The sequence below is a fragment of the Parambassis ranga genome, chromosome 14, assembly GCF_900634625.1.
Source record: "Parambassis ranga chromosome 14, fParRan2.1, whole genome shotgun sequence".
In the NCBI taxonomy this organism is placed as follows: Eukaryota; Metazoa; Chordata; class Actinopteri; family Ambassidae; genus Parambassis; species Parambassis ranga.
The window spans coordinates 16528146-16552973 of NC_041034.1; the positions used below are offsets into that span (position 1 = coordinate 16528146).

General features: G+C 42.9%; 2 protein-coding genes across 6 annotated transcripts in view; one reads left to right on the forward strand and one right to left on the reverse strand.

Moving 5' to 3' along the window:
- The first annotated feature begins 3328 nt into the window (after positions 1 to 3328).
- Positions 3329 to 4664, forward strand: supt4h1 (SPT4 homolog, DSIF elongation factor subunit). Its single transcript, XM_028420686.1, has 5 exons — positions 3329 to 3495; positions 3877 to 3983; positions 4069 to 4124; positions 4308 to 4361; positions 4448 to 4664. The coding sequence occupies exons 1-5, from the start codon at positions 3427 to 3429 to the stop codon at positions 4513 to 4515; spliced, it is 354 nt and encodes a 117-aa protein (XP_028276487.1). The 5' UTR covers positions 3329 to 3426; the 3' UTR covers positions 4516 to 4664.
- Positions 4665 to 11385: 6721 nt separating this feature from the next.
- The window catches only part of tspoap1 (TSPO associated protein 1), a 47678-nt gene continuing 34235 nt past the window's right edge, over positions 11386 to 24828 (reverse strand). For 2 of the 5 annotated variants that reach the window (XM_028420681.1, XM_028420684.1), the window contains 15 exons: positions 23864 to 24739; positions 22797 to 22948; positions 22204 to 22683; positions 21546 to 21944; positions 21286 to 21441; positions 20200 to 21021; positions 19548 to 19647; positions 18092 to 18231; positions 17770 to 17941; positions 16995 to 17063; positions 16305 to 16352; positions 15498 to 15613; positions 15338 to 15409; positions 15093 to 15212; positions 11386 to 14568 (listed from right to left, as the gene is read on the reverse strand). In XM_028420681.1, the coding sequence (XP_028276482.1) occupies positions 14212 to 14568; positions 15093 to 15212; positions 15338 to 15409; positions 15498 to 15613; positions 16305 to 16352; positions 16995 to 17063; positions 17770 to 17941; positions 18092 to 18231; positions 19548 to 19647; positions 20200 to 21021; positions 21286 to 21441; positions 21546 to 21944; positions 22204 to 22683; positions 22797 to 22948; positions 23864 to 24739 (4079 nt within the window). In that variant the 3' untranslated portion in view covers positions 11386 to 14211. The remainder of the gene's footprint in view (positions 14569 to 15092; positions 15213 to 15337; positions 15410 to 15497; positions 15614 to 16304; positions 16353 to 16994; positions 17064 to 17769; positions 17942 to 18091; positions 18232 to 19547; positions 19648 to 20199; positions 21022 to 21285; positions 21442 to 21545; positions 21945 to 22203; positions 22684 to 22796; positions 22949 to 23863; positions 24740 to 24828) is intronic. The other 3 variants (XM_028420685.1, XM_028420682.1, XM_028420683.1) reach the window with 3 other exon arrangements.

Below are 24828 nucleotides of genomic sequence, written 5' to 3' on the forward strand. Positions count from 1 at the left end.
TCTTTTTGCATGTTGTTGCCGTCTCCACTCGGTTGCTGCTGTCGTTTCGGGGGTCGACAGTTCACCTGTTCACCTGCTCGAATCTTGGCCTTATTGTGGACAGTGAGCCTCCTCAAGGTTGCGACGAGTTCAGGATGGTTTTGCTTGAAGTTTGGGTGGTAAAAGTGATGAAACATCACCCTATCCCCGGCGCCATCTATATATACTATATGTGGATCAACTTTCCTGAAGCCGTACAGATTCATCTGACGGATGAAGCTGGAGAAGTTGGTGGTTTTAAAAGTCTCATCGTTGTCTTCAGAATTGGACTTGGGGGACAGGACCTCTGTCTCAAACAGCTGCTGGTTGATAATAACGACCAACCCGTGGCTGTCCCAGTAAATGGCTGTGTTGGCTGGGTTGTTCACCAAACGCCAGAGTTTGGCAGGGAAAGAATTCAGGTGGATAGTGTCGGGGAGTGAACTTTCACTAACATCCATGCTTGAGCTGGTAACCCTGGAAACAGACAAGTCAGTAAAAAAAAGGAGTTCAAAGGTTAAGGGTCAACACCTGACATGTAGCCATCACAACACTTTCACTACAATTAAGCTAGCGCAGCATAATTCTTAGAACGTTACGAGTTCATGGCAGTGTGCTCTAACATGAAATGTGTGTAAATGGCAGGCTGTTCGCAGGTCAACAACCTGATAATGCTAACTTTCTGTTAGCTTCAGTATAATAGAGCTAGCAGGAACTATCGTTAGCATTGAGCATAACGTCAATGACGCGGTAATGAGGCTGGTTGAGATGTTTCATTTATCTAGATAAATCTGCATAGAATTCCCCACTAGCTTCCATATTATGTCACAATACAGGAAAGGAAACAGCACAACTTCCGTACCTGCGTCTGCAAAGATCTCCTGCTGCTCTGACCGAGAGCCGTTAAACTTTCTGACCCGTTATTAAGTTCGCTTTGATCCAACTGCCGTATCAGACACAGATGATCACACCGAGGCGCAGAGGACGGGGCAGTTATATATATACAGCACTCTGCAGGCTACACAAACAAACAAACAAACAGACAAACAAACAGACAGACAAACAAACAAACAAACAGACAAACAAACAGACAGACAAACAAACAAACAAACAGACAAACAGACAGACAAACAAACAGACAAACAGACAGACTAACAAACAAACAAACAGACAAACAGACAGACTAACAAACAAACAGAGACAGACACACAAACAGACAAACAACAAATCAGTCCTTCAAAGTTTGATCGAATTAATTGGATTACAAGTGATTACAAGAAGTGATCTCACAGAGGACATTCCGGGTCAACTTCTATTTTTTTTCCAAAAAATTTTAATTTTTCAAATATTAAGCAATTTCGGCATCATTTTTAACATGTGCATTCTCAAAGCTGGAATGTTTTTGAGGTCTCCTCTGCTGTTACCATGGTGACAGGCTGACGCGCAGAGGCATACACGGAGGCATATACAAGGCTCTGAATTGCTGGACTTGCAGCTTCTCCAGCAATTCAGAGCAATGCTTCACATCAGCGTTCAAAGCAATGCTTCAGCTGCAGCAATCAAACATTTCTAGTTGTCATTGTAGTTGCTTGGTGCAGACATTTTATTGATCCCTGTTCATTGGAACAGCATTCATAAGGGTAATAACATAGGGTACTAAAATAAAAAGCAAAGTAGTGCAGGATGGACTAAATAGGTGCATGGGTGGGAAAATACTGCTGTTGAATGCTGGGTGCAGCATCAGATGTGTACAAATATAAGAGGTACAGTATATAATATATACACATAATATATATATCCACTGAACATATATAATATATGTACAGTGGAGTTAAAGGTGTGCAAAAATACAGTAAATACTGTAATATACAATACAGCAAGAGGATGTGTAAGTGGCTTAACACATGGCTCAGGTCCTGCTCACAGGGAGGAGTTGAAGAGCCGTAGCCTGAGGGACAGATGACTTCCTCAGTCTGTCTGTGGAGCAGGCCAGGGACAACATTCTGTCACTGAAGGAGCTCCTGTGCCTGATGATGGTCTGGTGCAGAGGGTGGTGGGCATTGTCCAGGATGGACAATATCTTGCTGAGGATCCTCTTCTCAGCTACAGATGTTAAGGAGTCCAGCTCAGCACCAACTACTCATCTGGCCTCCCTCACCAGCCACGCGGCGTCCCTCTTCTTAGTGCTGCCTCCCCAGCACACCACAGTACACCACAGAAAAGAGCACTGGCAATGACCATCTGGTAGAAAATCTGAAGCAGCTTCTGGCAGATGTTGAAGTCAGCTCTGTCCCTTCCTGTAGAGGGCGCCTTTGTTCAGGAACCAGTCTAGTCTCCAGCTCCAGACCCCAGCAGATAAACCTCAAATACTCCATGATATTGGCAGAAAAAAAATTTGGCTTCATTTTTTTCTGTCATTGCTGAGATGTTTTAATTAGTGAGTATACTAAAGGTACTTTGGTCTGCATGTAACTCTGCTTATCTATAACGTCTGTTGATAATGATCATTATCACTACATGGTGTAGTGATTTTTTCCAGATTAAAAGTTCTACATTATGTAAAAATGGATCCAACATCCTACTTAAATTAAAGAACTGATTTTACAGTGGCTTTATGAATTGTTATACTTATCAATAATTCATTAAGATGCGGTCTATACATTGACGTCAGAGCTAAATAATAATAATAACTAGAAAAGGGCATTTCCTGAAGAAAATGCAAGTTTGATTGCTGCAGCTGAAGCATTGCTTTGAATGCTCATGTGAAGGATTGCTCTGAATTGCTGGAGAATCAGAGCAATTAAGGTTTGTATGCCTCTGTGTGTCAGCCTGTCACCATGGTAACAAAAACCACTCCAACTTTGAGAGCATGGCGTGCAGAAATGATTCGAAATTAGAAAATTCTGAATACAAGTTTGATAAAGCAGCATCTAATGAGCATTTTAAGACTAAAATGGAGTCTATAGCTTGAAATTTGTAGGAGGAGATACATTTGGCAGATGACACCGAAATTGCTTAATATTTGAAAAACTATCATTTAAAAAAAAAAAAAAAACTGAAGTTGACCCGGAATGTCCTCCGTGAGATGAACATTTTGATAGCTGAATGGCTGAAATCAGTCAATGTATGATGAAGATATGCTGCGCCAAAAAACGTACGGAAGAATAAAAAAGAAGAAGAAGAAGAAGAAGAAGAAGAAGAGGGTGAATAACAGAGTTTGATTGCCTAGCAGCGGCAATCAAACTAAATATGTGATTAAGATATTTCTATTCAGGCACGCAACAGGATCGTATCTTAAGTGGGTCCTCAAAGTGTGACGTAATCACCCAGCGACTGGATAACACTCGAAACATAAATTGCTGGGATTGTTAACTAAATTCGTCGTTTTTCCCGATAAAGCTAAACGTAATGGCGTTGGAAACGGTTCCTAAAGACCTGCGCCATCTGCGAGCTTGTCTTCTTTGTTCACTCGTCAAGGTAAAATCTAAATTTGCCAAAAAAATACTCGAGCTAGCTTCTATGCTAACGTGTAGTCGTTCTCTGTGCGATATTTTTCTCCAGTTGTGAACTAAAACCAACAAACAAAAAAGTGGAAAGTAATCATTTAAAGCTGACTTTCCGTCAGGACTTTTATTCAAACACGCAGAGACATCGTGGTTCTTTGTAGGTATGTTTATAATAAAGCACCCGACCTGATGCGCCGTCTCCCGGTATTAATTCATGAAAATAAATACATACCACACATTAGTGGTGGTGTTTACGCTTGAGTAAAAGTAAGCCCATGATCGGAAATGTTTTGTCTTGTCTTGTGTCTTTGCGTTTATATCACTTCTCACTTAACTCCCTTCATCTTTTCAGACCATTGATCAGTTTGAATACGACGGCTGTGACAACTGTGAGTCGTATCTTCAGATGAAAGGGAACCGAGAAATGGTTTATGAATGCACAAGTTCCTCATTTGATGGGTAAATATTGACGGAAGTATTGATTATATTATTTGTTTTTATATTAATTTCACTTTGTTTACCAATATGGTTTGTACGTTCACAGTGTGATCGCCATGATGAGTCCTGAAGACAGCTGGGTAGCTAAATGGCAGAGAATAGGTAAGGATCTGCACTGTGTATTAGGGACACTAATCTATGGTGTCTTGCTCAGATGACATTCAGTGTACCAACCTAGTCAATAACTTTGTTTTTTGTGTGAATAATATCAATGAGAACTCATCAGGTCATAATTGGAATTATTCTGCCAATCACAAATGTGTATATTTTTGCTCCGTCACACAGGCAACTTCAAGCCAGGTGTATATGCAGTGTCAGTGACGGGCAGACTACCTCCAGGTTTGTCCTTGATTAGAATTAATTTCATCCTGATGTGTGTACGTGCCACCTGATTACATTACTCATCATTTTATCCCTTTCTGAAGGTGTGGTTCGTGAGTTGAAAAGCAGAGGAGTGATCTATAAATCCAGGGACACTGCAGTGAAGACATAACTCTGTTGATGTAGTAAACATCATCCACCATACATTCATCTTGTTTATGTCTTGCTGAACTATTTTTTGTGATTACAAATATTCCCATGGGTGTTTCTTATGTATTTGATTGTTCAAACAATAAACAACTGTTTTATAAGTAACTATAATATATTGTATTTTTATACATCTATTTTCTTTTCACATCTTAACTTACTGTACACTGCATAAACAGTCGCAATGCCTGTGATGGTACATTTTATAGCTGCCATGTCTGCCTGGCTCAGCAAACTGAGACTGACTGCAGTATGACACAGCAATACGTGAGAGAGACAGACAATGAATAACAAACGTCAGCAAACTAACACGAGGTATAAATGGTTGATATTATTGAGATTAAAAACAAGTCTCAACAGATAGTTAATAGGGGCTGAGGCTTCTTGCAAGATATGGCAACTAATATTCACAACAGTCTCACTGAGCCACTAGCATGGTTGTAGACATTGTGTACAACCAACTGTACAAAACAAAAGAACCAGTCCTCATCACCACAGAATCCGGTCACACCCTTGACTGATCAGATAAGTCTGCTGTACTCACTGGGCCAAGCCTCACAGGGTATTAAACACTGCATAGATGTATACATACATATAGACTCCTGCTATTCTGCACTTCCTTCACTCAACCACAAGATGGTGCTTTGTACTGCGTACCTGAATCACAGAGTGCAGCAGTGAACACCGCCACACCGTCAGTGTAAACCTCATAATAAAGGATAAGCCCAAGTGAAAGCAGTTTCTGCTGTGGTTACTGTTTCACTGTACAATAGTCACAGAACAGCATCTCAGGTTTATAGGTGTTTATCCTGTGATGCTGTGTGTATCAGGTACTGTTTAGGTGTAGCATGGTATTGTGTTACTGTTTAGGATAAAACCATATTTAATGCCAGGGGGTCCTGGTGTCTGATTTCACTGTAACCCAAGGGACCAGGGTCAGGCTGTCTTATGTCAGTCCGATCACACTACCACTACAAGTAATAACATGAGACGAAAACCGCATAAAAAGACTAATGTGTCTGTGATGTGATACCCAATAAAGCTGTCCCACTTTCCTGCATTAGGGACCTTTCTTACTTTACTTTTCTGGACAGACTTCAATCTGGGAATATGGGAGGAAGAGATGGGATAACACGCAGCATATTCCCCGACCTAAATTTAGGAAACACCTTGTTTCTTTATTACTGTAATGAAGAAGGAAGATCCTTGTTCATTTAATAACACAAGAAGTGTATACCAGCAGGAAGTGTTTCTGAATCTATTCTTTATAATAAAGTGATATCTTTACAGGGAAAGATGCAAATAGACTGGAACTAGGTCATACGTGAAACTACAACTCAAGAGACAAACAACAGCTCTGTCTCACTTCCTGTCCTCTACCTGTACTATTTTAAAGTAACTGATGAACTCAGGCTGCTTAACACATAACACAACACAATAAAAAGTAAAACATCTGCTCCAGTAATGTACTGCTCTCCAGTACAGTGCTCCATTAACAGAGAAGGTGCTGAGTCTAAGTCATTGTGTGTATGAAGGAGCACAGTGCTGATAAGGTGATGGTGTTGGTCTCTCAGGTCTAATGTGCACATTTCCTCTGAAATACACTGTTTGCATCATCTTGGCATTTCTATAGCTTGCTTTAAAAAGTACATTCTAAATCAGAACTTAACAAGTTTGGACTAAATATCTTATTTTAAAAGAACATAACTATCTTTAAGATTTGAGATACGAATTGACACAATTAGACAGATGTTCACACTAGTACAGAGTCCATTTATAGATAGATATTGCTAGTATAAACATCCCCCATTCATTTTTGTCTTTAATGTTTGGCACTAAAAAATGACAAATGAGTCTGAGTAGGAAACAATAGCTGTAAGAAAGTAATCTGACACCAGCCACTGTTTGATTCTACACCTATCTACAGTCTACCTGCAGGTTAGACTAAATACATAAAACCTCAGTTCAATAAGGCCTTATTTGAATGTGAATACACATGCAGCTGCTATTTCCTGTGGTAATTAAAGTGTAGAAAATGTTCACCAACAGGCCACTGAACTGTGTGTGTGTCTCCAGTGTTTGACAGTTGATAACCAAATGAGATGAAAACCACAGGTGTCAGTCTGAACGCCTCCATGTGGGTTTTCAGCTCATGTGTATCATTTCACTGTTCAGAGAGCAGTTCCATAGTGAAGCAGCCTCTCTGACTCTTTTGTTCCATGCGAGTTGTGATTGTGTCTGTGGGTGAAGTCATTTCACCAGCAAACTAAAAACCAAACCGAGAACTCAGCTTCTACAACCGCAGGCGTTGTCAGGAAGGCTCTCAGCTCCGCCCAGAGTCTGTCTTCCACAGCAGCATCTGAGAGAAGTCAAGCGAAGCACGCCCTTCATTTTCACACACACACACACACACACAAACACAAGGGCAGCAGTGAGGCCTGCCATGGCCTCATTGGTGCTTGCATGTGTGGCTTTTGCCCTTATTTGGCTATATGAAGGCTTTGAGCGGAGGCAGAGTGTCAGATCAGACAGCGAGGTGCTGCACCTTCTCACTGACCTCTGCTGAAAAACGACCTTGTTCCAGCTCAGTGTCTGAATGTCCTGTGTAACCGTGGTGGGAGTAATGTGGACAAAGTGAAGCAACAGGATGTGTTTTACATGGGGGATGGACATTATCTCACAAACACACACTCAAACTGCAGCATGTTTCATAAGGCTAACAAACTTCCTCTCTCAGGCAGAGCAGAGAGCTGCTACAGAACTGAGAGCAGCTCGTCATGTCGGACAATTTCAATTCCCTTTAAGAGAGGAGGCAGCTTCAGCGGCCGGGCCTCAGGTCACTTCTGTATGTTCAATGTGACAGCACGCTCACATGTCAAGTACTTCATTCTACTGATACTTCTTGTCAGCAAGAAGTATTCTTCAAAAATCAAAAGTGAAAGTACTGATATGACAAACTGACAAACTGATGCAGCATGATGGTGTGTCCTGAGTTTTTACAGATCTCCTTTTTCTTGTCTTATATTTTCCAGACAACGAAGATGAAGACTGAATTTGAAATCATGTTACAGATGCATGTGGAGTAAAAGAACAAAAATAGAAAGGGGAACCTGCTCTTCAGAGGGAGAGAGGGGAAACGTTTCTCTGTTGACGCGCCAGCTTGACCGTCAAGCAACACCGTGGAGAACCACAAATGTCAAATTTAGCAATGTGTTCTGTGTAAATTACAGGCATTTCATTACTCATGTAAAATAATTACAGCTGGTTATGACTGTTATCAATAAGCTGCTGGTAGTAGTAGCTCTTTCTCCCCAAACAGTGCTCCACAGGATCCTGTTTTTTGAGCGGCTCAGCATACATGCAGCCTGCTGGGTCTGCGAGGGATCAGGACGGCTGGCTCAGCGGTGTCGACACCTGGCTGTGGCCCAGGGGGAGCTTGGACAGTGCAGGCAAGGGAGGGGAAATGGCTGTGTGCCCAGATAAGGTCTATCATGAGAGGCAGCGTGGGCTTGGGAAGGCACCTTGTGAGGAGTTGGTGAACTCCTCACATGGGGAGCTGACACCAGTTCCTCACTGGCACACACACACACACACACACACAGATGAGTGAATGCTGGCTGTGGTCTGACAGGTGAAGGACGCTGTATTCTCCCCTCAGAGGAGGCTCAGTAAGTTGAGGAGGGCAGGGATTAGCAATATTCAGGGCATGGGTCAGGAGATTGGAGGGTTAGAGGCTACAAAATGTGTGTGGCTTCTAAAGATAACATGCTGTAAACATTCTCACTGGCTTTATTTGCAACCGTAGCATCACAGCTGAGGCTTTTTCCCCCATTGTATTTATAATCACACAGACTGTGAGCTGTTTGTTATTACTTATAAATAAAAGCATAATTTTGGTCTAGCTGATTGGCTAACGCTGAGGCGAACGGCTTGAGCGTGGCTGGTTTTATGTTGCATTACTGTGAACTTTTTCTTAAAATAACACACTGTGCAGCATTACACACTCTGGTCTGAACTCTGCTTTGTTCTTGTTGCCTTTGGAGGCTGCAGGTTTTTTGTAGTTTTTCTTAGAATTAAACTCAATACGTGCTTTCCTAACACCTTTTGCGTCATCTTTTTCTTTGTTGTGCTGCGGACACACACGTAGAAACAATAGGTTTATTCCTCACATCGGATGCACTCAGGTGTCTGAGTGACGTCTGCTCTTTTCTCTAAACTAAAGGGAACGTACGTGTGTTCTGCAGAACTGTGTTTGTTCCACATGCTGAGGGAAACACTCCACGTTAGTGTCAGAGTAAGATTTTGAGGCAACAAGTCGTTTTTCACATATTTGTAGCACAGCTTTTTCCCCCTCTTCTTAGTCATTTCACAACTCCTCAGTTTATCTGCTGACCTTTTGAAGGGGCTGGGCCTTTAGGTAGGAAACCACAGGGTTAATCTATCTGTATAGGCAGCAGTTAAAGAGGCTCCACCTTTACATACACACAGCGTAACTTGTGTGCATTTCTTTGCCTGCTACACTGACACAATACTCACATATAAAACCAGAAGAAAGGAAATGTGTCTCATATCATCTTCAATAATATGTTAATAAAATGTCTTTATGTCGGCTATATGGGAAGCTTCATTGGAGCTTATGAAATAATCTGTCACTGTAATGCATCCCAGAAAAAATGAAACATCCGAGCCAACATGTTTTAGTGACCTACATAAGACAGAAAAAATGAAGTAGTCAATGCTTTGACAGCGAAAAGCTGCTGCTCTCTTTGGCATGTTAAAAACTGAGCATTAACTATCAGAGGTCAAAAATGTGCTTTTATACTTAAGTTATCATTTAGGAATAAAAATGTCTTATTTGCAGAGTTTTTATGTCCTGCATGTTCACTGTACCCTATGACTGTAAGTAAAGCAGGTGAGAGCTCTGTGTACTCACACATTAGGCTTCTCTTAGTGGAACTTTTTCCACATTACTTAATGTAACTTACATCCATGGTCCAGCCTGACTGTTGTGTGGCTCTGCATTATAGAAAAACACACAGTTACAGCCAGACGTGCGAGGAATCGAAAGTATTGAATTGAAACTATGAAAACTGTGAATCTATGCTCTAACGGCGTATGTGTGCTGAAAGTTAAGGTTATCTGAGAAAACATCTTTGCACAGGAAACGTTTCTGCTCCTCTCTCTGTCGCCTAACACACTTTATGTACATGTATACAAGTCATTCAAATCTCAACTGATGTGATATGTACAGTAAACGTACACGGGACACAGACATGGTCACTTGATGGTGGGATTATTTCATTATGTTGCACTGTTCCGCACGAAGATACAGGATTTCTACACAAGTATCAATGACATCATAATGTCACAGATTAATATGAGTCTGATGATGAATTTAAAATTAAAATGCGGGACGTTCTCGTGTCTGTTAGCGCTGTAAAATCAGCATGGCTGCTTTTTTTTTTTTTTCAAGGCGTCTGTGAAAGGCAGAAAAAGTAAGTACGGAAGAAGAGAAAGAGAGCGGCTGTGACTGTTAAACCTCTTCCTGTGGTTGCATCACGTGGCTGAGGAGGGTTCAAAAGGAGACAACTTCTTCTTCTTCTTCTGCATCCACTCCTCGGACAGACAGAAGACACCTGTGAGGCTGCCGGACACTCATCGCTTCGAACAAAGAAAAAACAAAGAAAACAAAACACAGGGTTCAGGTAAAGTATGATGGACGACACTGTCTGTTTAATGCTACAATTATTTGTGACCTTTTTTTTGTAAGAACGGTGTCAGATTTGGAAAGAGAAACAGCTTTTATTTCAGTTATTGTGCATTTATTTCAACAAATCTACAGTCAAAGGGCCTTTGTACATGTGGAATCTGAAGAAATTATGTATTTTAAAGTTCATTTTCAAAGTTTTATGCCTGTAATATAATTTTTTTTAAATGCTAAATGTTTGTTTTTTTAATATTTGCGTTTATTTGAGTTTCAAATTGAGCTGACGGCAGATATTCTGAACTTTATTTAACAACTTCTAATGTTGCTCAGACAGAAAAGCTTACTCATGCCTGTCAAAATGGCTTCCTCAAGATAGCGCTTCCTCTACCGGGTCTGAAATTTGCCTCAAAAACTGTTTTTATGAAAGACAGACGAGGTCCGTTTGGCTCATTTTTGTCTCATTGATTAGAAATGTTACCGGACCTCGTTTGGGTTTGAACATGTAGAAAACCAGGCATGCAAATGTTTCAAGCTGAATCAGGAAGTGTGCTTTTTTTTTGGTGTAAGGCTGTTGAACTGAGAGACTTCATATTGGTGTGTACTGTGTGTGTCTGGGCGTGTGGGGAGGGGAGGGGAGGGCTACTGTGTGCAGCTGCAGACACGAGTGCAGGTGCAGAAGAAGAAGAAGAAGAAGAAGTGGGAAACGACACAAGACGGAAGAGGAGGAAGCGATGGATGTACAGTGCAGTCATCCATAAAGTAGAAAGCACTACTAAACTCCACGCCACAGTGTAGTGTTTCCTACTTTATGGATGAGTGTACTGTGGGCTTCAGGGAGAGCAGAGCAGAGGCCCGGCATGGCGCCCGCGCAGGAAGTCAGGAAAGAGGAAGCTGCTTTTGTCTCGCAAGGCCACGCATTACCCAGAGTGTTGCAGCAGCCAGTTCACATGGGCAGAGTGTGGCGCCGAGCAAAACTCTTTCTGTTTCACCTCTCCTTAAAAAAGAGGGAGAGAATATTATCAACACAATGTAAAATCTGTGAACTTCATGGACTCAATAAAGGAAAAAATGAAAGAGCATCTTGTTTTACCTTCTGTTTTCAGGCAGCAGCACATGCATTAAACACTGTTCTGTGAAAATATACATACTTTATTCTGTAAAAAGATCCATTTTTGAAAGAAACATCACAATTTCAAGTCAATGAGTCCTCCGCTGCGTACTACGTCTTTACATACTGTTCCTCCATCAACACTGTCCACACATGCAAAACAAAACTCTGAAAAACAATATTAACAAAACATATTTACAGATGAGCTTCCAAAAAGGGTAATAAAATACATAATATAAAAAGGTCAATTATACACTGGATTTTATGATGAATGCAGTTCAGGAAAGACAAAAAAAAAAAAACAAGTTTCCCGCACTGTATGAAAATATATAACAAGTCCCAACATTATATACAGACTCCTCCTCCACTGCAGTGACGATCTACAATACTGTAGACGAGTCAACCTACAAAAACACAACTGTGACAGCAACATAAATAAGGCCGAACATGGGTATAACATTGGTATGCATGCAGTCAATAAACATCCTGTAAACAACATCTTAAGACTAAACAAGGTCTTCATGTAAGGCTAAATATGATCAGCTGAGCTAAAATACTAACTACCTACATATGGGTCTAGGTCCTATCAGTCAACAGTGGAGCCGCCTAAATCACTACACAGCAGGTAGAGAGGAATACTTGTGCATTAAAGGCCGTTAAATACAACATCAGTATGAATATTCAACTGTACATTTCGGCAACTTTTGAGCATCGACCCTTAAAAAAAAAACAATAAATAATACATACAGTGCAGCCTCAGTCTTGCCTCTATCCCGGCTATTTCACATCTAAAGTGTCTTTTAGAATCTACCCTCCCTTTTATTCTTGGCATCATCATCATCATCATCATCATGATGCTCCCTTTATGTAACACTGACAAATGAAACATTCATGACATTAAAGAAGAAGAAAACCAAAAGCCTCCAAACTTCCACTCAGTCTGAAAAATCTAGAAACACACAACTAAACGTCCACATGCTGCTGTCACATAGCTACTGTATGGTAACAGGCAAAGCACCTAACGTTTTGGCATATTCTGCTGCCCTTTGTCAGCCAAAGTGGACAAGTGGCTCAGCACTGAAAAGAAACTACGAGTGAAAACCTGAGAAGTTACCTAACAGCCTCTGTGTCCATCAGACTGAGTGAACAATCACTGCAGGGCCTGCTCCACACATTCACCTCATCTGAGATGGTTATATTGTTATATAGTTGTTTGAAATAAAGTAAAGATGTGCGGGCAGAAAACAATACATGAACCCCTGTTACACTGCGCACGGGCTGATGAAGATTTCAGATTCAAACGTCACAGGTTAACGTGGAGGCAAAGTAAAAGATAAATGAATATCTTATTGCAAAGTCTATCACAGTACAATAGTGCCACAAGCCACCAGTTCCATGACTGCAAACTGCACATGCAGTTCAAAGGAACGCTGTTCCTGCTCGCTGTCGCACATAAAAAACAAAAAAAACACCAACATGCCACAACAAACTCTACAGTAGCAAAGTGCAGCACAGAGTGTGTGAGTCTGAGCATGAGTTTGGGCAACAAATTAGCACAGGCTGCAACAATTAGCCCAGCAATCAATTAAAGTGGAGAGAAGTTACAAATTCAAGGTGTGCCACTTTTGTTTACTGTAATTCAGTTATGACTCATTACATCAAATTTCTATATCAAATAAACACACTGTAATACGAGCTGCAGAACTCATACGTAATGCAGTTATAGTAGTCTGAGTATCCGTGGGTACACTGCACACAGGAAGTGCTAATAACTAATTCAGCATACTTTAAAGTATGCCTAAAATATGGACTAAAATGATGGCCTCAATTGTAACAATGAGAACAAAACCACTATCATTAACGGTTTTCCCAACAGGGGACTGACATGTTTTCTCAACATGATCCCAGTATATTAATGTTTCAAAATGAATAGTTGCAGCCCTATTAGCTACCAGAGCAGCTTGCTGATCCTCAGATGCTACTCATCTATCCCTGCACACATTTCACACACTCTCACACAGAAAATATGCAGTATGTAATATTTAGGCCAGTTGTGACTGTTGTCACAACCATCAGGAGTTCCCGTGATAACATCGGAAAAAGGCATCTGTTTTCAGTCTCACTGGTGGACACACACACACACACACACATGTACACACACACACTTTTTACATTTACCTTCAACAGTCACAACTGATCCTACAGAAGAAGTGGCTCTAATTTCCACACACAAAGAGGCTCCTCTCTGTCTGTGACAGCACTATCTTACTAACCTCCTGCCCTGATGCCACTTCATGCAGCCTGATGATGATAAGAGCAAGAGTCTGCTACAAATAAATAACATGTTTAATACAAAGTGTACTGTATAAATACTCTTCGAGACAAGAAACGTGTGAGGGAAGCAGACGTATTTAAATTATTAATTACATCCATTGAGGATGGATAGTGCATTCTTTACAGGAAGAGATGGACTGCTGCTTCACATAAATAAAGTGGCACCAGTACATGAGCACTAAAGCTAATATAAAATTAGCTATCTCCTGCATTTTACTGTTGTAAATACATCCAATCAATTTCAAGCTTTAAAGCCTCTAATGAGTTAAATTTCTGCAAAAGCTTAGATAGCATTTAGAGAATATATTTGCTCACTTCAACATGCATCTCTACATGCTTTCATAAGCTGAACGTTGATGCTGTAAATTAGTCTAAGGCAAGTGTATAAGTACTGGCAGTTAAAGCATCAGTTATTGGATCTGATACTAACCGCACTAACTACCAGCTAAGAGTAACAGTACAGACAGAGAAAGTGCTTTCAATGTGAAGTATTCCGAGTTGGATGTCCTGACTCATTCTTTCTTGCTGGATCCCAGCCTTTTGAACAGTTTCTTGCCTTTGTAGAAAAAGCCTTTCTTCTTCTTTCCTGGCACTGAGCAGTCTGTCTGTGCTGGGCTGTGTGCAGGATGCGGGGCTGGAGGGGAGTGGCTGCTCTCTGCTGCAGCAGGGCCCGAGGCGGAGTCCAGGTCTGCAGCAGGGCCCGAGGCGGGGTCCAGGTCTGACCTGGGGCTTGCAGTGGGTGACAGTTGGGACCGCAGGTCTGTGTGCTCTGTCGTGTCAGGGCAAGAAGATTCAGTCTGGGGGTGCAAAGCCTCCTCTTGTGTCGAGTGCCCAGCATCTTGTGGCACCGCAGAGCACATCCAGGTATCCTACAGAACGGTAAAACTGGTTTTAAAAAAAGTCTGGAATATCTGAATGTTACTAAGTTCTCTGTTTATGCGGAGTGCACTCCATATTTACTGTTCCTAAGGGAAGGATATACTAACAGAAAAGGAGAGAAAAGGAAGTGATATCTCAACTTATCCAGACTAAACACATGGGCAGGTGTGGGACTCTAAACAAAGGTGCACTGTAGACACACAGCTAGGGGTGGATGGGAGAGGTTATCAACAGAAAGTAAACAAAGGGACACTAGCACTGATTGTTTCAAAACACTTACGATCACGTCTCAAAGTGTACAGTTCGTTTTTGTTTCTGCAAAATGTCATGCAGGAAAGAACGGGACAGAAACATATGCAACAGGGCTGAGTTAAAGAAACAGAAAAACAACAGACACTGGAAATAATATGTGATGAACAATTAAATCAAAATACAGCATGCTTTGATGTCAGTGATGAGTCATCCACAGTTCCATATAGACACATTTGCTAAACAGACTGAAATACTTGGCTACCTGCGATTCTTTCTTGGGTTCTGGTGCAGGCTGCGCAGGGGCAAGGTCAGCAGTGGCCTGGTCTGGTAGAGCCTGCAGGAAGTTGGAGGGAACTAAACCTCTGTGTCCATTCAGGTCTCCCTGATACATGAAAGAAAGCAGTGTTTGATTAAAATGAATCAAATTACAGCACCAACAGGTTTTAGCATCTGTCAACATCCTACACACACACACAACTCCAAAATCCACAGTATTTTTTTACTTACATAGAAGAAGCCATCTTCATCCATGTCTCCAAACACATGTATAATGTCTCCTGCACTAAAGGTCAGCTCAGCCTGAAGAGTCATAGCAAAACAGATCAATGAGCAAACAGTTTATATACCTATGCACAGAACAAATCAAAACATCTGTCTCATGTCTGACCTCTATGTCAGTGTTAGGGGAGCTCTCTCGCGGATCATAATCAAAGATGGCGACCATCCTGCGGGCGGCTGGAGCTTGGTTCCCACCAGCTGCAGCACCAGCAGCCTGGCTGGGATCTGTCAATCAAACAGAGAGCAGCAAAGAGTCTAGTCAGACATCCTAAGAATTAGAGATGCCAATGCAGTGCCATCCAGCCTGTTGACATGCGACTCATTGTCTCTGCATGTCACTTAGCGTCATGTGAAGCTGAGGGAAAGTCAAAAAATGGCAGACAAACATATCAAGTGTTAATAAAAACAGTTTAACACAGTCAGCATATTTATTTCCATGAAAACCAGCACGGCAGCATGAGGCGTGCTGCAGTCAGTCAAATACTTAACATCATATAAAGAAAAGAAAACACTCTGCAACGCTGCTAGCACAAATAAAGACAAACAGAAAGGATTAGATTATTAGATATAATGATGCTTTTTCAAATTCCAAATGAAGATTGGAGGTAAGAAATGGGACTGCTTGATCTTGAAGAGCTGCTGACATCATCAGGTTTATTTTTTCTCATTTAGTCATTTCCAACCCGCTGAAGGGCTTTTTTTATTTAATTCTTTCCTTTTAGGATTTTAAACAGCTTCAGATTCTTCATTAATCACACAGTCCCTTATAAGAAGGATTACAGTAGAACCCAGGTATTATCAGCAACTAGAATACAGACCTCTGGAAAAAAAAAAGCAATGGCAGTAAGGTGAAGGCATGCAGTTGTCCCGTGCACACTGATCATGCAGATGCAGATTTAAATGACTAACTACAAACCTTGACTGGAGGAGTCTACACTCTCCTCCCAGAGTGCTGCAGACTCCACTAGAAGAGAAGAGATGAGATGAGGGGGGAGAGAGCATAAGAACAATCATAGAAAGATACGAGAACCAATGTGTAAAAAATCCTGCTAGAACACAAAAGTGGAGATCAGAGGGGATGGATGTTTTAACAAGTGACCTTCATGTAATTTATTTGAGACATAGGAGCAGGATACTGGAGAAATCTTTTTCTTAGAAGATAAGTGAACAATTAGCAAAATGCTGCAACACCCTGCTGCTGTATCTGCAAAGTATTACATGAATATCCAATGACAGGACTCAGTATGTATTTAACATGTGTGAAGTTGTTGCACAGGTGTTACTTCCAAAATCATCAAAAGTTAACCTGTGAAAAAATGCTAGTCTGAGTAGCCTATAAGCACTGAGCAAGTGTGACACTAGGCTGTAATTATAGCATTTGAAACTAGATCAAAGCACTTAATCATAGGGGTCATATTTGCCCATAATGCTGGGATGTTATGTATGTATTCACTATAGTAGGTGGCCTAAAATTCCCCCCTGGTCGCTGAGTGAGAAGCAGCAACTGAAAGAGCAAAGTCTAAAGTAAAGGAGAGAGAGAGGGAAGCAAACCAGAGAGGAGAAGAAAGGACAGAGGTGGCAAGCCGCAATCTGCAGTGAGACACACCTTTCTTGGATCGTCTCGGTTTCGGCGGTGGAACAGGGCGACGTGGAAGCTGTGCGTGTGTGCGAGTGCCTTAATGGAGTTTTTTAAAATAAAATTAAAAAAAAAACAAAAAAAAAAAACAAACAGAAACACAGGTGTAACTTTTTGAGAGAAGCAGACCAGACAAAATAGACAATGAAAAGCCAGCGAAGAGCCATTTAAAAAATGACAACCAGTGAGCAGCAGACACAGCAGTGAGAACAAGTGGAAGTGAAAAGGTTAAACCATCTGCAAATACTGCTTTGGGTAGAAGGCAGGAAACGGAAGCAAAGTGTTAGCTTGCTTTTGTAGGGTGGCTTGCTACCATTAACACCACAAACACTTTGACATAGATTTAGTTTTTTGACACCTGCATATAAATGCAGGCAGTGACTGGAAGATGGTTATAATTTCCTTAATAGCAGCACAGTGCACAAAAAGCTTCGGGTCAAAGATCTGACCTGAGCCTTGAGTTTTTACATAATTTTTACCAGCAAAGGAATCTTTAATACTCTTAAATATTTCCTCCAATTGAATGAAGACAAAAAGAAGACAAACAGTCATTTGTAAGAAATGCTGATGCACACGATTCTGCGTCACTGGTGCTGCTATTTTCACTTACCACTTACACATGAACATGGTGATATCATGGGTCAAACATTACGAGTTACACCTATAGTAAAAGACGCCGAAATGCACTTGTTTTCAAGAGAGAAAATATAGTTCACAGAAAAATACAGCGCTTTGACTGACATACCTATCTTCTCCATGGATGCAGTCACTGTGGACAGGAAGCCCTGCTGCAGTAGCTGCTGCCGGGTCTCCTCGTCCTCCACTTGGATCTCAGACACCATGTTACATGGCACATAGCCCAGGCGACCACCTGACTCCCCACGGTAAAACCCATCTGCATCTTTGTCACCATAAACCTGTACAGGTGGTGAAATTGTATCAGCTGATGTAACATGATGTAAAGAAGTCACTCAGCCTTCTATGCACATGTGTGTTGTAGCTCTTTGCCATTTTCTGTACATGGAAATATGCATAACTGTCATTGTCTGAGCAGCAAGTGGTCATACTTTGATGATCTGTCCTTCACTGAAGGGCAGCTCCTCCTCAGCAGCATCAGGATTGGGGGACATGCTGGTGGGATCATATGGAAAGAGGGCAACGAAGATGCGTACGTCACCTTCTCCTTTTGTCTGTGGTAATTCGCCACCTGTGGACACACACAGAAAACCATTTGTTACACATACCTACAGTATTTAATAATATAGGTCATGTGACTTATCTTACTTATCTTACAAAACACAAACCCAACCAGGTATTTCCTGTGGGTTTTACATAATCTAAAATCAATGTTAGGAAGGTAAACAAGTTTTTGTGTACATGCAATTCATTTAATATCATTAAAAAGTGACTGTTTGAATGTATTCGACACAGCAGAGTTTGCAGAGAAGTCAAGCTTAGTTTGCACAGTATAGGCAGCTTGCACCTCCCCCACTGCCCACCAACTGCAGTGCTGCTATGAGCAGTGTTTGCCCAGCACAGGCATGTCCTTAAAAGAGGTAATCAAGCTAAACCACTGATCCTAAGCTGTGTGAGCCGTTTGACAAACGTGCACTCTTTCATGATCTGCAACCGAGTGACAGCGTTTATCTCTAATCTAAATCTATGGACATTAATTTATAACACAGCCACAAACACAAATAAAAAGGAATACTAACATGAACCAGGGTGCTTTTGAATACACACATACACTAGACACAGCAGCCTTTAAATTTGGCCTGCTGTGTGTGCAGCATAGCAGACATGAAGTATGGTATCAGTGTGATTAAAAGCGTTGTGCCCGGAGCCTATTTGACAGTGAGAGACAAATTTGTAGAGCTGTAGTGAGTCTTTAAGCTGCACTCAAGAGACGCGTTCTCTATCTCATTAGGGAGAATCAGCCCATCTGTGGCAAGAGTCACGGGCAGACGACTTGCACACTTTCACATCCTCACTGCTTCTCTAGTAGATAGGACAGAACTTCCCACTGCTACCTTCCTCTATGTGTATGCACTTATGCATTTATGTATGTAACTCACAAATATAGCAGAAAGACCAGAAAGACTAAATAAATATGTGGTCTGCGGCGGCAAGATGACCCAGCAGAGAAGAGAGGAAGAGAGCGAGGGGAGGTGTGCTGGGAGGAGGAGAAAGAGAGGGGCTTGGACGTCCAAACACAGGCTGTTTCTTTGCTGGCTAATCGAAGTTACGTACTATTTTAATGTCTGTCACTTCCTCCTGTCATGACAAGCCACTTTGGGTTAAGCCGGTTCTCAGCTTAGCAGGCTCTCTCCTACTTCTCCACTGCAGCTACAGCACCTCCTCCCCCCACCACTTCATACTCAAGGTGCTAATCTGGCTGCCTTCATGTGAGAGAGGGGGGAAGCTTGCCAACAGAAGGCACAGGTGTGTCAGTATCGCCTTAAACATTTCCAGTGCAGTAAGTAAGAAAGAAAAGACAAAGACAGAGGAAAATGAGCCTCTGACCTTTGGGTTGCATGGCCTGTGAGCATGCTGGTTTACAAGAAAGCTCTGTCTGGCCCCCCCACGATGGACCCGCCTCAGCTGGAGGGACTTGGCAAGACTCCTAAAAAAATAAGAAAAAAGTTTTATATTATATACAGATCAAAAACTCCATCAAATTTAACAAACTATGAGGTTTCCTACATGTCATTGTTGCAACATGAACATGTTCCTTTTTCACAGTGGCAGTCACACAGACACACCTCAAAGCACAGCATGGTAACCTAATGCAGGGCAGTTCTCAAGAGCTGAGGGGTTACCACTGTGCATTAGCAGGAATGGGTGCAGGCATACAGAGGGAAACCAGATTCAGCTGTCTGATAGAAATCAGACAAAAAGAATACTGAATCCAGAGAATAGTGATTATTATTTTAAACATTCAGTAGGAACTTAGTGGTTACAGTTTGGCCACCAAATTGTCAATTGTCTACTACATGTGCTGCCTGATTTCTCTCTGCCCCCTGCATGATGAACAAAACAGTAAGTTGCTGTCTATAAAGAGGTGGAGTTGTTGCTATTTACTAAAGGACTCAGAGGAAAAAATCCACACAGATACAGAGGAGGGGAGGGGGCTGGGACAACACAACCATCGCAGCTGGCCTGCAGTCATGTTTACCAGCGGATCCGCCTTCAGTCCTCTGCGGTGAAGAGGAGGTCTGCAGTGTTCCATTTGAGCCCCCTCCACCCACCACTCAGAGCTCATCTGCTCCACCACCACTTCCCCAGGTCTGTACTCAGCGGGCTCCTCGTTGTCATCTGTGCCGTACTCCACATCGATCTCCATTCCACGACTAACAGGTGACCTCACATTTCGTACTGTTTTGCTGACAGGGTGGGATCTTGGCAGGTTGAGGCCATGACCAAGTTTGGCTGCTGCAGCAACAGCCATCTGACTCCTGAGCATGGCTTCCTTCCTAAGGCGGTCCCCTAGCCCTCTAAGCAGTGATCTGTCTTTGCTGTTGGGGGTAAGCTGAGGAGGACAGTGGGCTGAGACCCGCCTGCTAATGGGACCTTCATATAAACTCATGTTGTCTTCTTCAGGATATTTGATAGTGTCCACTGTGTCTGCATAGTGCACCCTGTGCTGTGTCTTGGGCTTGACCTGCGAGGGTCCGTGTCTGAGTAAAGGCTCTTTGGTGAGGGATCTGGGATCCCTGTTGAAGTGGTGATGGGGAGGAGGGATGTGTGGGTGCGGGTTAGAGTGATGTGAATGATGCTGGGGGCCATGATGGAGGCGTTCTGCTTCTTTGGAGTGAAGATGGCTGGACTTTGGCCGAGGGTGGCTGTGGCGGGGTAAAGGTTCTTCTTGACTGCTATCTTCCTCTTCTGTCACCTCAGGGATGATGAACAGCTGCTTGCTGTGGTAGACCTGAGGAGGCAACTTAAGGATCCTTTCAAGAACCTCCTCATCACTATCTGGTGGCTCCAACTTACGTGACTGCAAGGAGGGCCAGGGGTCAAAGCAAGCAAGGATGGGTCAGTGAAGGTGAGGTGGAACATTATATTGTTCAGTGAAAACAAAGGAAGTGCAGAAAAAACAGATGACAACCCGGCAAATGCAAAGAAAAAAGAAAAGAAAGAGGAAAGAATCACAATCAAAAGACTCAAAATGAGAACTTAACCATGGAAGGTAAACTAAAGAGAGAACAAAATCCCTAAATAGATATGCATAATCACAACATGTTAGCACGCATTTCTTTACCCTGTTAGCTCCAACTGTGTATCTCCTGGCCTGTACTTCTCCAAGGTGGTCAGAGTAAAGGTCCTCCTCCTCCTCCTCCAGGATGTCAGACAGGTCTGAGCGGCTGTTGTCCGCTTGGTAGTCAGTAGCAGGCTCCACAAGACCTCTGCCATAACTCTGCGAAAAGACACAGCCACACTCAGTCTGATCCATACAGTACATACTCAATTGATTTCCACAGTGAAGAGACCATCGGAGGGTGTCAATACATCAGCATTTACCTGCTGCCTATTACTGTACACCTGCTCTTGGTCCTGCCTCAGAAACTCCTCGATGGACACCAGGCGTGTATTCTCTTGCTCCTCCTCTACCTCTGACTCAAGAGGTGAAGTGCAGGGAGGTCGGAGGAGGTTGGTGTCCTGAGGGTTAAGGAAGTCTGTTATTGGGGCTTTAGGTGGGGTAGGAATGCGCTCAGGGGTCCCAAGTTTGGCACTGGGGTCGTCAATAAAATCTATGATAGACGGGAAAGGACATATTGTTCCAGGGCTGTCGATGTCTCTGCGCTGCTCTAACACTGGTAGCGGTAGTGCTGTTGCTGCTGCTGATGTTACTGGTGATTGTGGAGTTGCTGGTGGTGGAGATATCGGCGGTATTGAGGTGGGTGGGGAGGTCACATTAACCTGTAAATGGAAAACACAGTCAATGCAATGATCAACTCCCAATCAGACAAAACTGACACTTGTCAAAGTGTGCGCCCAATTTTACCTCCTCCGTGTTGCCATTGAGTCATCATTAAAAGTATGTTAAACAAGCAACAAACTACTGAAGGTCTAACTGAGTTAATTAGTGCTCCTATTAACAAAACCTGCAATTTTAGCACATTATCATTGGACACATTTTGCGTTTTCATTTCAAGCATGGAAGTAGAGTGAGGATTACCACTGGAGTGGTGGTGGAGGCCACATGTAACGTGGCCTCGCAGGCAGCCAAGGCCGCGGCTGATGAGGGGTCAGCCCAGGCCTGCACATATGAGGCAGATGAGAAGAAATTGTGTGGAGAGTGGAGAGCATGAGGCGGGTTGGCAGCAACTTCCACTGTTAGGCCTGTGATATGTTGGTCTGATGGCAAAGTGCTGGGCAGCACAGAGACTTTGGCAGCAGAGTTTCCATAGGATGATGGAGAGGGCAGGTTACTGGGAATTACTGCAGTACAGGGCAGCGGTGGCACAACTGGGGCGGTGATAACTGGGCCTGCCATGATAGCAGCCAGCTTGGAGGGCACGTTTACTGGCAGGGAGTCACAGGACTCCCCGTGGGCGGACGTGGTGCGGACAGTGAGCTCCTGAGCTGCCTGCAGGGACTGGATCTGAGAGGGGCCCAGCAGGGCACTGCCAGCTGTGGGGGAAGACACTTCGAGCACCTTGGAAAGAAAAATGACATTTCACACATTATAACTTACACTTGAACTGGAGGCAGATATATTTATACTAATTTCAGTTTTTTAAACATTCAACAAAAAATGTAGGTCCTTGCCTTTTTCTTGTCGGCATATATAGTGTATCCTGTAACACGAACTCCATTGGAGGTTCCTGCTGCATCTATAGTAACTGGCAGCCAGCTGATGAGAGCAATTCCTGGAGAGGGACCGTGCTCCAGCTGTACATCCAGAGGAGCATCAGGGGGGCCTGCAACAATTAAAAGTGGCATAAAACACCCAGTTGCAAAAAATACACAGAGAACCATGTTTCAAAGTTCATGTGGGACAAAGTGAACTGCTCATATAATACAGTGCTTGGGAGAAGAAGGAATTATTACACTGGGTACAAGACTCTACCACTCTACGAAAAAGAGACTACCAAGAAAGTTGTCATCTTAACTTCACTACACTAAAGGCAAGTTAAAAAACTTAGAATCCATATACCTGCATTCCCAGGCTGTGGGCATGGAACTAAAGCAAATTTGATTGATCATTTAGAGAAATGTCACACAATGATGCACCTTATAAGCTATAGATAAAAATATATATTTTTGGCTTGTTGGACGCAAGTTGAGTTTAGTTATCCACATATGACTGTGATACGTTTCTTCCCTTTGTAAAAGTAGTGCAAGTAAAAGTAACTCTAAAGTGAAAGACTCACAAAGTAAATGTTTCTATACCAAAAAAAGGCAACAGTACACATAAAGCTCTAATTCAAAGACAAGAGCAGACCTTAAAAACTGTTTTGCTGTAGTGTGGTGTGGGTATTGGAGGTCTACACTCCACACTACAGTAGTAGCAGCACCACAAACATCAGTCACCAACAGCAATATCTGCATACTACTGCCAGTATTATCTACACAAATCTTTACTGAGGTTTTAAATAGGATCATAGGTCTCTTTTTTTGCATGCACAGATACCAGAACCTCTAAGTGGAAATATAGAGAGAGCCATGTGTCCACATTGAGATGGACAAGAATGAGTGTCTGCATTAATAAATATATCAATAAAAATCAATTTTTATTTAAAAAAACATACTCAAATAATATACTCATTTGTCCAAAATCTCTTATCTGAATCTTATCTGAAAATATCTAATAGATTAAAAAACAGAATCCTGACCTGCCATCAGTGTGGTAAAGGTGATTGTAGCGCTTCTGTGTTCACGCCGCTCCACGGGTAACTCCCATGGTGTGCGGTGCGGCCGTGCCTCCACTTTGACTGTGTACTGCAGGCTGGGCAAGAGGTTATTGAGGCACAGCGAGTAGCAGCCAGGCTTCACCAGCTCACACTCCTCCTCATTCAAGGACACAATGTGCACATAGTTACTGTTGCTGGGGAGCCAGGTCAGGTTGGCAGAGGTGGCGGTGACCCTCTCCACACGCAGCTGCGTGGGAGCCACACAAACGTCCCGACCGACCAGCATGCTGCAGCGGAGCTGGTCTGAGAGACCCTTCTCTGTCAGGCTTTGCACTGACACGCGGTAGGCTTTGAGGTTTATGTCAAGCCGCTCCAGCACCGCTTTGGTCTGGGAACCAAAGGGCACATTGAGTCGCAGCTCCTGGTCCACATACACATTATAGCTCCACACATTGCCCCACCCAGCCGGCACCAACGGAGGGTCCCACCCGATGATGATACTCTTGGCAAGCTGCTTGATGAGGGTGAGCTTACGTGGGTAAGGCACAATGTCCACTCCCACCTCCTCCAAATCCAAGTCCAGGCCGTTGGTGAGGGGGGCTGGGACAGCCAAGGCCGATGCTGAATCTGAGGGGGCTGAGGCAGGACCGGAGGCAGCAGAGGCTTCTGTCCTTTCTGAGGCGCTGACGCCTGTGTGGAGGGGATGCTGGTGGCTGGCACTATGCAGGGTGCTGTCTAGCAGGGAGTTATGGGACATGTCCCCAGGCTCTGGATGGTGAGCGCCCATCATGTCATCATCTGATACACGTTCCACAAAGTTAGAGGGGACCAGCCCTCTCCGCCCATCCATCAGCTCACCTGATAGGAGGCACAAAAACATGCTGCACATCATGCAGAGCAACCTAAAGCTGTACATACAAAATAATGAAATAAAACGTCAAAATTAC

What these genes read in the sequence shown, in the direction of transcription:
- supt4h1 (XM_028420686.1), top strand. Translation starts at nt 3,427, where the DNA reads ATGGCGTTGGAAACGGTTCCTAAAGACCTGCGCCATCTGCGAGCTTGT. An exon ending in TTCTTTGTTCACTCGTCAAG is followed by an intron (nt 3,496 to 3,876) that starts GTAAAATCTAAA and finishes TCATCTTTTCAG; the next exon opens with ACCATTGATCAGTTTGAATA. An exon ending in AGCTAAATGGCAGAGAATAG is followed by an intron (nt 4,125 to 4,307) that starts GTAAGGATCTGC and finishes TCCGTCACACAG; the next exon opens with GCAACTTCAAGCCAGGTGTA.